This window comes from Micropterus salmoides, unplaced genomic scaffold (assembly GCF_014851395.1).
Source record: "Micropterus salmoides isolate LMB-PRFRI ecotype aquatic unplaced genomic scaffold, ASM1485139v1 Ms_hic_scaffold_11, whole genome shotgun sequence".
Taxonomy (NCBI): domain Eukaryota; kingdom Metazoa; phylum Chordata; class Actinopteri; order Centrarchiformes; family Centrarchidae; genus Micropterus; species Micropterus salmoides.
In genome coordinates, this window is record NW_024040152.1 from 195272 (window position 1) to 209593 (window position 14322).

The window sequence follows — 14322 nt, forward strand, 5'->3', positions numbered from 1 at the left end:
AACTGAAGGGATTTTTTGGGCCCTAATGAACTGAAGGGATTATTATTATTATTAGGGCCCGAGCACCAAGCACGAACCGTTGGATCGACTTAAATTTTCTACTGTGCCTTCTAAAGGCATTGACGATGAAAAGTTGTGCTATATGTGAGTTTTCATCAATCGGCGTGTCTGTGGCGTGGCGTCAAAAATCGATGATTCACCGTGAAACAGAAAGTTGTTATAACTTCAGTGTGCATGCTCAGATCTGCACCAAACTGTACATGTAGAATGACAGTCCCACCCTGAACACATCCATATGCCAATAAACACACAATGTCATAGCGTCACCTGGTGGCAACAGGAAGTGTCAAGTTGTACGCTGTTATTTACTACTGCCAACATATTGGCCTCACCTGCTTCAAAACAGTCTCAGAAGAGCCTTAAGACATTGATGATGCTATGTTGTGAATCTTGTGAGTTTTCAGATACGTTGTGTCCTCGGCGTGGCGTCAAATTTTGATGCTTCACCATGACACAGGAAGTTGTTGTAACTTCACTGTACATGCTCATATCTGCACAAACCTTACGTGCTTGATAACTGTCCCGCCCTGAACACATCTACATGCCAATATTGATTTATATTCATAGCGCCAAGTACTAAGTAGCGCCACAAAGGGGTCACAGGAACACCTTCATGCAGCGGCTGAAAGCACGTAGCAAACTCACAGCCGCACCAGCAAAGCTCCAGAATATGTCATTGATTCTTTATTAATGTAATGTTGTCTGCTATGTAGCAGAAGGGAGTTACAAAACTCTATAACTTTTTATATTGTGGCAATAAACCTGCCTACCTTCCTTTCAGATTGGTGTAACACCATTTCCTTTGAAGTTTCCGCAATGTTTCTGTGTTATACCACGGAGCTAACCGTCTTTGTTTTATTATCTTCTTTTTTAGAGGGCCAACAGAGTTGAGTGTCATTCGCAGTGAGCCTGCAGCACTATCAACAAGATGATCGATTTGGGAGGGACTGAAACTAGCACACAAGTCCACCGTTACTTTGTCAGAATCACGGTTGAAATAATTTCATCTGTTTGCTTAATAAAAACATATGCCAAATATCTGTCTAATCATAAAGTAATGATTTTATCAACTTTCTTCCAAATAATGATCAAGGGCAAGTGTCCGTTGAGAAGAATAGTCCAAGTCTAACCAAGTGGGTGAAGGGTGTCAGCGGCAGTTGTTTCAGGAAAAGGAGAAGGGAGCTGGTGCTCTTAGGGGAAGTGGGTAGGACAGAAGCAGAGCAGGATTTCTCAGGTAGACGACCTGGAGGCAGGACAAAAGCCGAAGTGGAGAAGTCGGGGCAGGGCTGAACTTTAGGGGGTGACCTACTGTAGCAGTAGTAGTACACACTCTTATTTGCAAAAGACACAAGTTCCACCAGATCTCAAATTAAGTCACATCTTAGTAGGTGTATGTGCTGGGTCCATAGGGTTCAGATTGATTCATATAAGCTGAGCACAGACAAAGAAAGAAACAACGATTTGGACCAAGATACAGAACACCAGGCGGAACAAGTTAAAGAAACAATAGGGGAGAACAATCTTCATCAACAGATAGTGGAGGCAGGCAAGGGTAAAAAAAAAACAGAAACCAGAAAACACTGTCAGCATATTAATTAGGTATTGTCTAGTAGTCTTGTTTTTGATCACACATGCATGACTCTGTAGGAGGCACAAATCATTTATCTGGTTCTTGTGGTGACATGAAAAGTGCCTCTTGTATCTTTTCTCTCCATGTTCTTACAAAATCACATGTTCTGTTGGTTCTGTATGATCAAGTCGTTTTTCAAAATGAGATGTTATTAAACAAGCTATTTGTCTCACTGTCATTTAAAAAATAAAATGATGGGTAAAAGATTGTAAATGCTCTGTATGGCGCCTTTCTAATGTTTTCAACCACTCAAGGCACTTTTATTACATTACATTTACACACTAAGCCTAAGTTCTCAAACGGAAACAATTCATACACTGGTGGAAGAGCCACCTCAGGCAAGTTGGTATCTTGCCCAAGGACACTTCAACATGCAGTTGGAGGAGCTGGGGATTGACCCACCAACCTTCCAAACACACATAAACAGGCAACCCGCTCTATCTCCTGAGCCACAACCGCCTCATTGTGGCAGAATCTTTACCACCCTATCTGTCACAATTACGGACAACAAAAAAAGTGGTGGTGGTGAGGGTTTCGGACAATGGCTCATCACACATCAGACAAGTACTTAGTTTGAAACATAGCTTAAGCAATGACGGACAGAAGAAAATGTTAACTACAGACAGTCAAACCTTTTCAGTAGGTAGGAAAAGCCCTGGTCATAGTGTTTCACTGGCATCTTAGGAAGGTCTGTGCATTAAAAATATGATTATAAGCACCAGGGATGGACACACAAATAGAAAAACAATACGATAAACTCTTACCCCTGATGTTGCAGTCCAAAACTGTCCAAGAATAACAACTGTGGCGCAAATTCTAAACTTAAGCCTGGTACTGTTTACAAGGGTCTTGAGGCTGTTTCAAACAGTTAACTATTGAGGTTAGTGATTTGGCCCTGAAATCCCCCCTGACTGCCTGTCTGTCAGCCTGTCTGCACCAGCCAGTTCCTATACTATGTTTACATCCAGACACGGAGTTGGCAGCTGGGCTAAACACAGCTCCAAACAGGGAGGAAGGCACGGGTTGGTACAAAGAGGGAGATCTGATAACATCCACCTTGTACACATTCATCTCACACACACACACACACACACACACACACACACACACTTATTCGTGTCTATAGATAGAAAAACTCAACACCTCATGGAGAAATATTTCAAAACAATTCTTCCTCTGGTTTAGAGTTTGGACTTAGTTGTGTACATATGCTGTAGATGCATCATACATTGAAATGACTTCTGAGACTGAAAGTAAACTGCAGATGATTTTCATTCCTTGCTACACCAATGCAGATGCCAATGCCTAAAAGCACCATTTCTCATACAATTCTGGGTGAAGTAAAAGTGTAAATGATAACATTTGATCAATTAAAATGAACTACAAAGTGACATATCATATGCTTTGGTTAAAGGAATCACTTTTCTATAGACGAGTTTCTTGTATACAAACAATACTGGATGCGCGCAGCCAGCGGGCAAAAGTGCTTTGTTAGCCGGTCATAAGACTAGTCAACCGCTGCATTCAGCGTAGATTATGCATTGTTTGTAAACTGTTGTTGGCTCAATAATAAACTGCAGTTTCAGAGTTGGATCTATTTGTTTGTGTTTCATATTAATATAACATGCGTGACCGCGCTGCAGGTCAGCTACACTGGACCTAATGTTGTTCAAGTCAGCTGCTAGCCAAAAGGCTAAAGGAAGAATGGAGAACGATGGAGAGATTCTTTCCACAGTACTGCACATTAGGCCTAACTTAGCTGTGTCACATTCAGAGATGCAAAGAACATTGTCTTCCGTTTTAAACTTTGTGCAACCAGCAAAAAGCTTTCAACTGCAAACAATGGAAGCACCTGCATTAGCAGCTCAGCAACATGAAACTCCGGCAGCTACTGCCAGTGATGCACCACTCACACGCAGGAGAGAGTGGCATTAGTCAAGGTTTTGTGTTTTGGAAAAGCACTGAATTCGTCTCTTGTAAATGCATGTGAAAAACAATGTTAGTTCTGTGGTCGAGTCGAGTTTTTTTATTTCAGACAGTGGCTTTAAAAAACATTACATGCTTCGTAAAAATCATACTCACTGCTGCTGTTATGAATACGCGATTAGTTTTGCTTTTGGGAGGGACCTGCTTTGTTTTTTATTGTTTTTAAAAATAGCCTATATCCTCTGCCTAAATGCGCTTACTTTTAATACCCAGTAATAAGTAAAGTAATATTACTTTTTAAAGGAGTAATAAGTAAAAAGTAAGTCATTACAATTTAATTGAAAAAGGAAATGTTGGCGGTTTTCAGAGCTCTGAGGAGTTTTCTGCCCGCCCTCCACGGTCGCGTATGTGACTCAGGAGAGCGGGTTGCCCGTTAATTGGAAGGTCGGCGGTTCAATCCCCGGCTCCTCCTGGCTACGTGTCGAAGTGTCCGTTGGTAAGATACTGAACCCCGAATTGCCCCTGATGGCTGTTCCACCAGTGTGTGAATGTGTGTTTCTGTTTGAGCACTTAGTGAATGAATGTGTGTGAATGCAGATGTAGTGTAAAAGCGCTTTGAGTGGTCGACAAAGGACTAGAAAGGCGCTATACAAATATGGAGCATTTACATTTTATCCAGAGCGACTTTACAATTGCTACATATGTCAGAGGTCGCACGCCTCTGGAGCAACTAGCTCAGGGACACATTGGTGGATGTGTCACAGTGGGATTGAAGATGCTCTGAAGACAGTGGAGATGGTCGTGGATTTTAGGAAGAGCCCAGCCCCACCCTCCCCATCATCCTGTGTGACTCCCCAGTCACCATTGTGGACTAATTCCGCTTCCTGGGCACCATCATCTCCCAGGACCTCAAGTGGGAGCTGAACATCACCTCCATCATCAAGAAGGCCCAGCAGAGGATATACTTCCTGCGGCAACTGAAGAAGTTCAGCCTGCCAAAGACAATGATGGTGCACTTCTACACCGCCTTCATATGCCTCCAGGACTCTGAGACGTGCAGGAAAGATTGCAGCTTACCAATCTCATCCCGGTCACAAACTGTTTCAGACTTTCCCCTGTGGCTGCGGTCCATCAGGACCAAAACCTCTCACCACAAAAACAGCTTCTACCCGTCTGCAGCTAGCCTCATTAACAAGACCCGGGTCCCCCACTGACACTCCCCCGTTTTAAAATAATACAAACGTCTCTGCACATGTAAATACTATTTCATTTCATATCACGCACAAACCTGGCACATTGCACATATTTGCTATTAATTGTTAATCTTTGTTGTTGTATATTTTTATATTGTCAATTTATATATTTATGTAAACAATACTCTCTTCTGTTGCAATACGTCTGTACAACACAAACAAAGATTTACATATCTGCAACGTTCTTTCGTCAACCGCTTATCCTGCGTACAGGGTCGCAGGGGGCTGGAGCCAATCCCAGCTGGCATTGGGCAAAAGGCGGGGTACACTCTGGACAGGTCGCCAGTCCATTGCAGGGCCACCCATAGACAAACAACCACTCACGCTCAAACCTAAGGAAAATTTAGGATCACCAATTAATCTAGTCCACATGTCTTTGGACAGTGGGAGGAAGGGAGAGAACCCACACAGAACACGCAAACTCCACACAGAAAGGCCGCGGCCGTGAGTTTGAACCCACAACCTTTCTGCTGTGAGGTGACAGTGCTAACCACTGCACCACCATGCTACCTGCATTCTGCAGTCTATTCCATATTTATATATTTCTACATTTATTTATGTCAACTGTATGTTTGTCTACATGTAACACCTCATCACCAAAGCAAATTCCTCTTATGTGTAAAACACTACTTGTGTGGGTGTTGAAACCATCCCCATGACACTCATCAAGTCTCAAAAGATAGCTTTGACAAGCGAGTGAGTGTTGAGCAGAAAGCTCCCTCACAGGGATGCTTTTCTGTTCGCAGATACTGTTCCCAGCATTTGTATCATATGCACTGCCTATTTTTTGTCATAAAGGTCCTGTTTTTTGCTCTTTGTTGTTCTCAGTTTGTTATTTATATAATCAAGAAGACAATTATAACAGGCCTGAGAACAAAATACTTAAATGAAAAACATGACTTCATTCCATTCCAAGTTCAAAATCATCCTTGTCTAGACAAATGGAGGAAACTGGAAGATATATTGAGTAAGTAGGGGTGGGCGATATGACAAAAATATCATATCACAATTTATCTCGATCACGATTCATTTTCATTATGGTTTTTAAGACTATTTTATTGGTTTGTTGGTTTAAAAGAGAAAAATAACTACTTTATTAATCATATACAGTGTTGACTAATGATTAATGCAAATAACAAAGAACTGATTCATTTTGTTCTTTTAATATTTTAAAGATTTGAATATACATTTTTTGATTTGATTTTCCCATTAATGTGCTATTTACTTCTGCATGAAAACACAAAGACAGGTAGGGGCTTGTTGCAGATATTGATTGGCGTTTACAGTAGCCAATAGCAGTGGCGCCCCCAGAAAATTTTCCCAGTGGTGGCCAGTTGGGGCCACTGAAAATCCTGGGGTGTCACACTAAACCAAAAGCCATAACTGAAATTCAGGAATTCTATTATGTAGTATATAGACTAGTTGAATACTACATAAAAATATGAGTTAAGGAATGACAGACTGAATTACTTTGGTTTCTTAGTTAAAATGTTCCATAGACTAAAACCAGTTCAGTTAACATTCTAACTGTTTTATGTGTTATTTGTATGTGTTGGGCAATTAATTGTTCTTTAAATAGGATAGTTAACATTTTCCTTAAAAAGACAAATACAGCTTTTATTTGTAGGAGTGCATTGATGGGGAGGAACAAAACATTTACTGGGAACAAGCCAACTCAAGATTACAGACATCATGGAGCATAATTATTTGTTAACATACTAAGTTTGGTGTTATTCTTGTTACAAACAACTACAGTGTTTCCCCTATATGCATTCAGGAGCAATTTCGCACGATCATTAAACTATGCGCTACAAATGTTTTCACTCGCGCACTGTGCGAGCACGGCAGCACTCGCTTCCTCTCCTCATTTCCCACCTGCTGGAAAAGTGAAGCTGGTTAGCGCTAAGTTAGCTAACACCTCCCCTTCAGACTGCGCAGTTGAGCAGGAAAGCTTCTACAGCAGCTACAGAGCTGCTATGTAACTTAACATTAGCTCAATTTATAGAAAGTAACTGGAAGCTGTATTTTATTACTGCCTACTTGTCCAATGTTGAGAACATCAGGTACAAACTTAGACTAAACTTACTGAGTTCTGTCCTGTACAGACTGATTAAATTATTTTTCAGTTTGCAGTCTGAAAAAGTGGTTTTGGAAAAGAAAGACGGAGGTGACCGGAGGAGATGAGGTTAGTAAAGCTAATTAGCGATGCAAACTAGTCCTTTTAAGCTAATGAGGAGATGTTTCTTTTTGGATTTTAATGTGCAAATAAAACACACCTCAGAAGGGAGGAGGTTTCTCATGTTGCCTGTTAATGTCTACAGATAAATGTCAGAAGCTGTAAAATGAAGACACAAAAGCAAACATGAACACAACAGTTTTCCTGCTGTGAAGGCTTAGGGGTTGGTGATGAGGTGTTACACGTAGACAAACATACAGTTGACAATAGGGGATGCTGTGCCATCACTGTAAAATCACTGTGGGGCAACAGAACTAACCAAATTACTTTCTCCAGATCTAAAGGTTGTAGTTCCTCCAGTAGACTGATCTTTGGCTGTTGTTTTTTTATTATCTGCTCTAGCTTTTCCAACTATTTGCTCAGAGATATTGTGAAAATAATGGCCCAATAGGATGTGAAATTACATATTTTTCATTGGAAAACATAACATTTTCTTGTGGGAGGACCCCCAAACCCCCGACCAACACCAAAACATTCATCTAAAGCTCACATAAAACTGGGAAAACGTCTCGGGTACCCGAGCAGGTAACTGGGTCCACCGCCCGTTCTCTGCACCAGGTGGTGAACACATTCCACTTTAGGTCGTACATCCTTCTCGTGGACGGGCCGACAATTTCCCCTCGGGGAGAATCCCTTGGATTTTAGCCACCACTGCAGGGCTCTCATGTGCAGTAGTCCGGAAGGTATTATACTGGACACTGCTGCCAGGAGACCCAACACCCTCTGAAAGTGTTTTACAGTGATGGTGCGGCCTAACTGCACTGTGGACAAAATGGACTCGATGCGTGCGGGAGACAGGTGGGCCCGCATCGTCTTTGAGTCCCACACCACCCCTAGGAACGTAGTCCGTTGGGTGGGTGTCAGCATGCTCTTCTTCGCGTTGAGCCGCAGCCCCAAATGCTGAAGGTGGGCGAGGACGACATCTCGATGCCGAACCGCTAACTCTCGAGACTGGGCCAGGACGAGCCAATCGTCGATGTAGTTAAGTATGCGGATGCCCTGGAGCCTCAAGGGAGCCAGAGCTGCATCCATGCATTTGGTGAAAGTGTGGGGAGATAGTGCTAGGCCTAACGGAAGAACCCGATACTGGTAAGCTGTGCTCCCGAAGGCGAACCTCAGGAACTTCCTGTGAGAGGGACGGATGGAGATGTGGAAATAAGCGTCTTGCAGATCTATCGTGACAAACCAATCCTTGGATTGGATGTGACTAATGATGGCGGGGATGGTAAGCATCCTGAACCTGAATCTCCTCAGAGATTGGTTTGATTGGAAATGAGTTCTATGGCCCTTCCTGTCCCAACACCTGGCTCTGTTCTGTGTGTACTGCAGTCCCGACCATCCCGCAGAATCTGGGGGGGGGCGAACCCGGAACTGCAGCCTGTAGCCATCTACTACTGTGCGCAGGACCCACGGGGAAATGTTCGCGAGGCTTCGCCAAGCTGTCTTGGGTCTTGCGTCCCAGGTTGGTTGAGGGGGATCCTGTGAAGCGACGCAGTAACACTGTCACAAACCTAGATTAAGAATGCATTATTTAAGCTGACACAACCAAGCTCAGAACAAATGAGCCTACAATGGAGTCAACAACGCGCTCAGACAATGTTTTAGGAATCCAGAGCCTTTCCAGCCTAGTCTTAACTGATCCAGCACAACAATTTGCCCAGCCAGGGCCCAGCAGCAGAGTCAGGATGACGAAAGATAAAGGCCTCAGGCCTCACGTGAGGAAAAAGGCGACACAGCGGTTTTTCCTCTGGGCAAACTTCCTGGTGACTCGCCCAGTTTCACAGCATCGTCCAGATGACTCCCGCTGTTCTCACGTTTTGCAGTCCTCTCAGAAAGATGAAGATGAAAATAGGCACAGGACGGTCTTCCTCAAAGTTGACAGCCGGTCACACACGGCAGGACGGTCTCCCTCGAAGTTAACAGCCGGTCACACACGGCGCTGTCAGGGCTCCAGTGTTCGTACCACGTTAGCTTGCTGTTAGCGACTAATAACTCTCACACACAGTACAATACACAAAACTGTGTACCAGTAGCAGTGTGACAAACTTATTATAAACTAGCCAGGCTACTAACTGTCTCTGTACATTAATTAAATTAGACTTTTCTTTCTTCTGCAGCAGGTCGATGCCTCCACAGAAAACACGGGCTGCATTCCGATCCACAGTGTAAATAAACAGTACTCCCTGCTCCCTGGAATGTCGGTTAAGGGAACTTCCCTCAACAAAATTCTTCCATTTGGAACACCCAGCAACATCATCAAAGCACATGTCAGTTCCGCAGTGTTACCCTGTTAACGTAAACACTTGGGAAACCGGCTGCTACTCGGGACATTTACTGAAATTAAATATTGAATATATGTTAATACAAACTGATACAATAACAACTTATATTTCCATAACTTCTTCTATTTATATTCAATTAAAATGTATGTAACTTGTGAATGAATGTGATTGGATTAATTTATGCAGATATTAGATATACAGCGTCATTCTTAAAAAGATTCATATGAGCATTGTTGTTTTTAGGCAACCTAACCTCTGAAATGATCATATAAATAATGATAACATTAGTTACAACGACAATAATTGCAGATATACAAACTCTGTGGTCTGCTCTTTTGTTAGCTCCTATGAGGTTCAAAGGCTTATGAGTAATCTATTTTGTCAACTTCCTGCAAACTGATGAACCGTTGTTCCCTTCTTCCCTACACAGTTCACAGTGCACTTTGAAGTGAATATGTTGTACAATACTTGTATGCTGCTATTCACAACTCAAACCAAGGGGTTAGATAATATATACAGTATATACCATTTTATGCATATGAATATGCATAAACTCAGGTTTCATTTCAGCTATCTATAGGTCTGTAATGGACAATCAGGGTTACAAAGTGACAGTCACTAAAAGGGGTCAAACAGTACAGTCATCAAAAGAGTGATAAAATCTTTTTGTTAGCCCTCAGCCCACCGCATCATAAAAAGTATTTTATCACCAACTTCTACCTCTGATTATTTATATACTGTTTGTGTCTGAGCTTCAGTGTCTCCAATGTCAGGATTCCCAAACCAGCCTTAACAGGAGATCACAGTGAAAGCAGGAGGAATAGTGTTTTACACATCAGTCAGGGATGAGCCAACATAAACACATGGTTCTGAAGGACAGCAGAAAAAGCAATGGTCTATCCAGAATCTGGTTACACTTTCACTGCTCCTCGCAGACCTGGTCAATGAATCAGACAAAAGCAGGCTACCAGACCTCAACCAATGCCTCAACCAACTGTCCTCTAAAGCTACTCTGGCTGCTTGTGTGTCTTGTATTTTAATGTATTGTGTAATATGTTCTGTTTGCTAGAATATGGTTGAAATAGTATCCAGGTTTCATTCAGAAGCCCAACTGAATTCGGACACCTAAACTACTGCTGCCTGAATCCAAACCTACCCTACCCCATCATACATGCAGCTCTTCTTTAGTCCAAACCAGAAGTAAAATTAATTCTGTTTAGGTTCACACTGCACTACTACACACAGCAGGCTGTAAAGTTCTGATTTTGTTAAGTCAGTCCATCAAGATACAGATTTTCATGGTGGGGGTCTCAGATCATACCTAGTTTCAGTCCATGCAATTCTACAGAGTCAGATGACCTGCTGGACATGACTGTGCTGCATAGAACTTTGGGTATTTCTCCTATCCACTGACAGTACTACAACAGTCCAAAATCATTTTTTCATTTTTTACAGTTATTTGTACGGCACAGAATTTTTATTACATAGCTCTGAAAAATTATTTCTGTTTCACAACTTTGGCCTTTTATGCCTCTGTTTTGTCCAAAGGTTTTAGGACACAAAGACCTGATGTCTCCAACACAGCGGTATATTGACAGCAAGGTGGTAAGAACACAAACGGAGGGAGAGTGGCTGTCGTTTGACGTGACAGAGGCAGTGAGTGAATGGCTGAACCACAGAGGTGAGTGCATATTCCTCACATGGCTGTAGCACGTTCCTAATCATTTACTGTCTGTGTTACATAGTTACATTACCTTGTCATCTTGACTTTTGTTTTTCCCCAGACAGAAACAGTGGATTCAAGATTAGTCTGCACTGCCCATGCTGCACATTTGTACCATCAAATAACTACATTATTCCCAACAAGAGTGAGGAGCTGGAGGCACGGTTTGCAGGTCATTTGAATTATCATTAAATAGTCTGTAGAGATGTTCAAGAATAATTCTAGTGTCATTTTATAAATAAATAATAAATAAATACAGTCTTTAATATACACAGTTGAACTACAAGGGATGAGGACAATAACTGTAAATTCTTTAAATAGCAGCCAGGTCCTGTTTACCTTAATTACAATCAATGGTGGAAGTGACAAAGTACATTTGCTCAGGTTATGTACCTGGGTGCGTTTGAGGTACTTGAGCTTTGCTTGAGGATTTCTCTTATATACTACTTTCTGCTCTGCTCTACTGCATCTTTTATCTCACAGTACTTATCTGATAGAAACCAGTTACTAGATTCAGATTGCGGATTCTAAGCTATGGTACCTTGGTACCTTTCTTGGGTGAAGTATCTGAGTACTTTTCCACCTCTGCCTACAGGGTATCAGGCATCTATTTGAAAGTATATATTAGAGACAGGACTGCATCAATTTCCCTGCCCAATAGGTTTCATGCTGGATATTTGCAGATACCTTATCGTTTTAGATATTGTCCCACTTGCCTTGGTAAGTTCTTGTACATCTCATCTCTTGTACTCATGCTGGCATACAAATTTTACACTTCCTGTATCAGCTTCAATTTAAAGGTTCAGTGTGTAATATTTCTGAGGCTCTATTGACAAAAATGCAATATAATATCCATAACTATGTTTTCAGTGGTGCGTAAAGACCTTCCATAATGAACCATTATGTTTTTATTACCTTAGAATGAGACATTTTTATCTACATAACTGCGGGCACCCCCTTCAATGGAGGTCGCTGAATTTTGTCGTCATGTTTCTACAATAGCTGACAATGGCCAAACAGCGCTACAGTGCGCGCTTCGTCATCACAGCGTTCTTCTTCTGATTGTATATTTCCGGTAGTGTAGTTATAATAACAATTAAAGCTGCAAGCAGCGTTGGGCGGGCCCTCGCTCTTGTAGCGCGTCCGGGTGTGAGCCGGCCGAGTTGCATATTCTCGAGCTCTGCCGGTGCGTTGTGTTACTTTACTTTTAATAGACGCATGTAACAGGTTTTATACTTCCTGTGAGTATAATCCAATCAATCTTATTTTCATACTGTATATCCGTTGTGTAATTTGATAAATTGTGTTGTATGTCATGCTCGCATCGTGTACTACTGAGACTTCATTTCCCTCTTCAGAGAAGACTCTGACTGCAACATGCGTCTTTGTAAAGAGAGAAACGGACAGAAAAAGTCTTTAACTCTGCCTGTCAGCTCGCTCTGCTCCGTTAAAACTGAATTTACCATACAGAATTGAATACGAGTGCACTCCAGATTTAGCTGCAGCCAGCTGACCGTGTGCTTCTCCCTATACCGCAGTTCTGTGTCCATGCATGCAGCAAACTGAAAGCACTGTCTGTCGGAGCGTCTACGTGAAAAGAGAAGGAAGACATGGCTGGTAGGATTGTCTTCAGAGTTGTTGAACACCTCAGCGCACTGAAGGAAGCCATCTGACTGTGTGAGGGGCAAGATCGTTGATGTCTGCAGGCAAATGCATACAAAAATTTAAAAAAGACAGGCAGAAATAAATACCATGGGTGAAAATAAATAAGGTAAAAAAATACAAAGGAAGAATAAAACAGACAAAAATATTAAAACACACACATAAATTAAAGCTGCAAGCAGCGTTGGGCGGGCCCTCGCACTTGTAGCGCGTCTGCGCGTGAGTCGGCCGAGTTGCATATTCTGGAGCTCTGCCGGTGCGGCCGTGACTTTGTTATGCGGTTATGACGCCGCATGAAGGTGTTATATGTCACTTCCTGTGTCCCCTAGGTGGAGCTACATAGCACTTGCCGCTATGAATATAAATCGGTATTGGTGTGTAGATGTCTGCGGGGTGGGAGAGTTATCAAGCACGTAAAGTTTGTTTCAGATGTGAGCATGTACACTGAACAATAATGTACCCAAACAATAAAATAAATTCCTTTTATATTTCCCTGCCTTGTTGTTTATGTGTACATACAGAGGAAGAATGTGAGAACAGCACACATTTCATCGTTACTGTGTGTTAGAGCATGGGAGAACAGTGGATACTTTTAATACGGCCCACACCCCTAATACTGTGTAACTATAACAAGTAGAGAACAGAAGAAAAAGATGTTCTTTCTTTGCAACTGTCTGCATAGCTTATTCATATTGTGTAATGAATGAAAATAAATAGGCCTACTAGGCTCCTCTCTACTTTGACATTTAAGATTAGCTTGTTTGATCCACCTTCATACACATGTGACATTACTGTACAACTTGAGAAAGGTGAGTTTTTTTCTGCTCCAGCCTGCCTAAAAGAAAAGCGTTTTTGGGATTAAATGGACTTTATTAGCTGCTGCAGTGCAGGATGAACTCAGAACAGACCCATTTCTCACCTTATTATTCTAAATCATGCGAAGAAGAAGAAATGCATAATAAATCCTGGGACAAAATCTGTCCACAGCATGTAGTCTGATGAACAAGACTTGTGTTATAGCTGACTTGGGCAGTGAAATGTTTCATTTTTTAAATTCATGTGGTCATAGTTGTCCACAACTCAAATCAGAATATAAGAAGAAATGTTTTATACCACCTCAAGAAGGCTTCCTATCAGAAAGGTAGGAAGGTATTTCAAATGTACAACTGCAGTACTTAAATCTAAGTAAAGTAATTTCCCTGACATTTTTGTGTTACTTTACTTTTAATAGACGCATGTAAGAGGTTTTATACTTCCTGTGAGTATAATCCAATCAATCTTATTTTCATACTGTATATCCGTTGTGTAATTTGATAAATTGTGTTGTATGTCGTGCTCACATCTTGTATTACTGAGACTTCATTGCCGACTTCAAATTTGTGCTGTGCCTTCTAAAGGCAATGAAGATTAAAAGTTGTGCTATTTGCGAGTTTTCGTCAATGGGTGTGTCCGTGGCGTGGTGTCAAATATCAAGTCTTCGTCATGACACAGGAAGTTGTTGTAACTTCAGTGTACATGCTCACATCTGAAACAAACTTTACGTGCTTGAT

The 14322-nt window shown here is 41.8% G+C and overlaps 1 protein-coding gene across 1 annotated transcript in view; it reads left to right on the forward strand.

Annotated features, from left to right (window-relative positions):
* The window catches only part of tgfb2 (transforming growth factor, beta 2), a 143464-nt gene that overhangs the window by 89427 nt on the left and 39715 nt on the right, over positions 1 to 14322 (forward strand). The window contains exons 3-4 of the mRNA XM_038710299.1: positions 10936 to 11068; positions 11172 to 11282. Of these exons, the coding sequence (XP_038566227.1) occupies positions 10936 to 11068; positions 11172 to 11282 (244 nt within the window). The remainder of the gene's footprint in view (positions 1 to 10935; positions 11069 to 11171; positions 11283 to 14322) is intronic.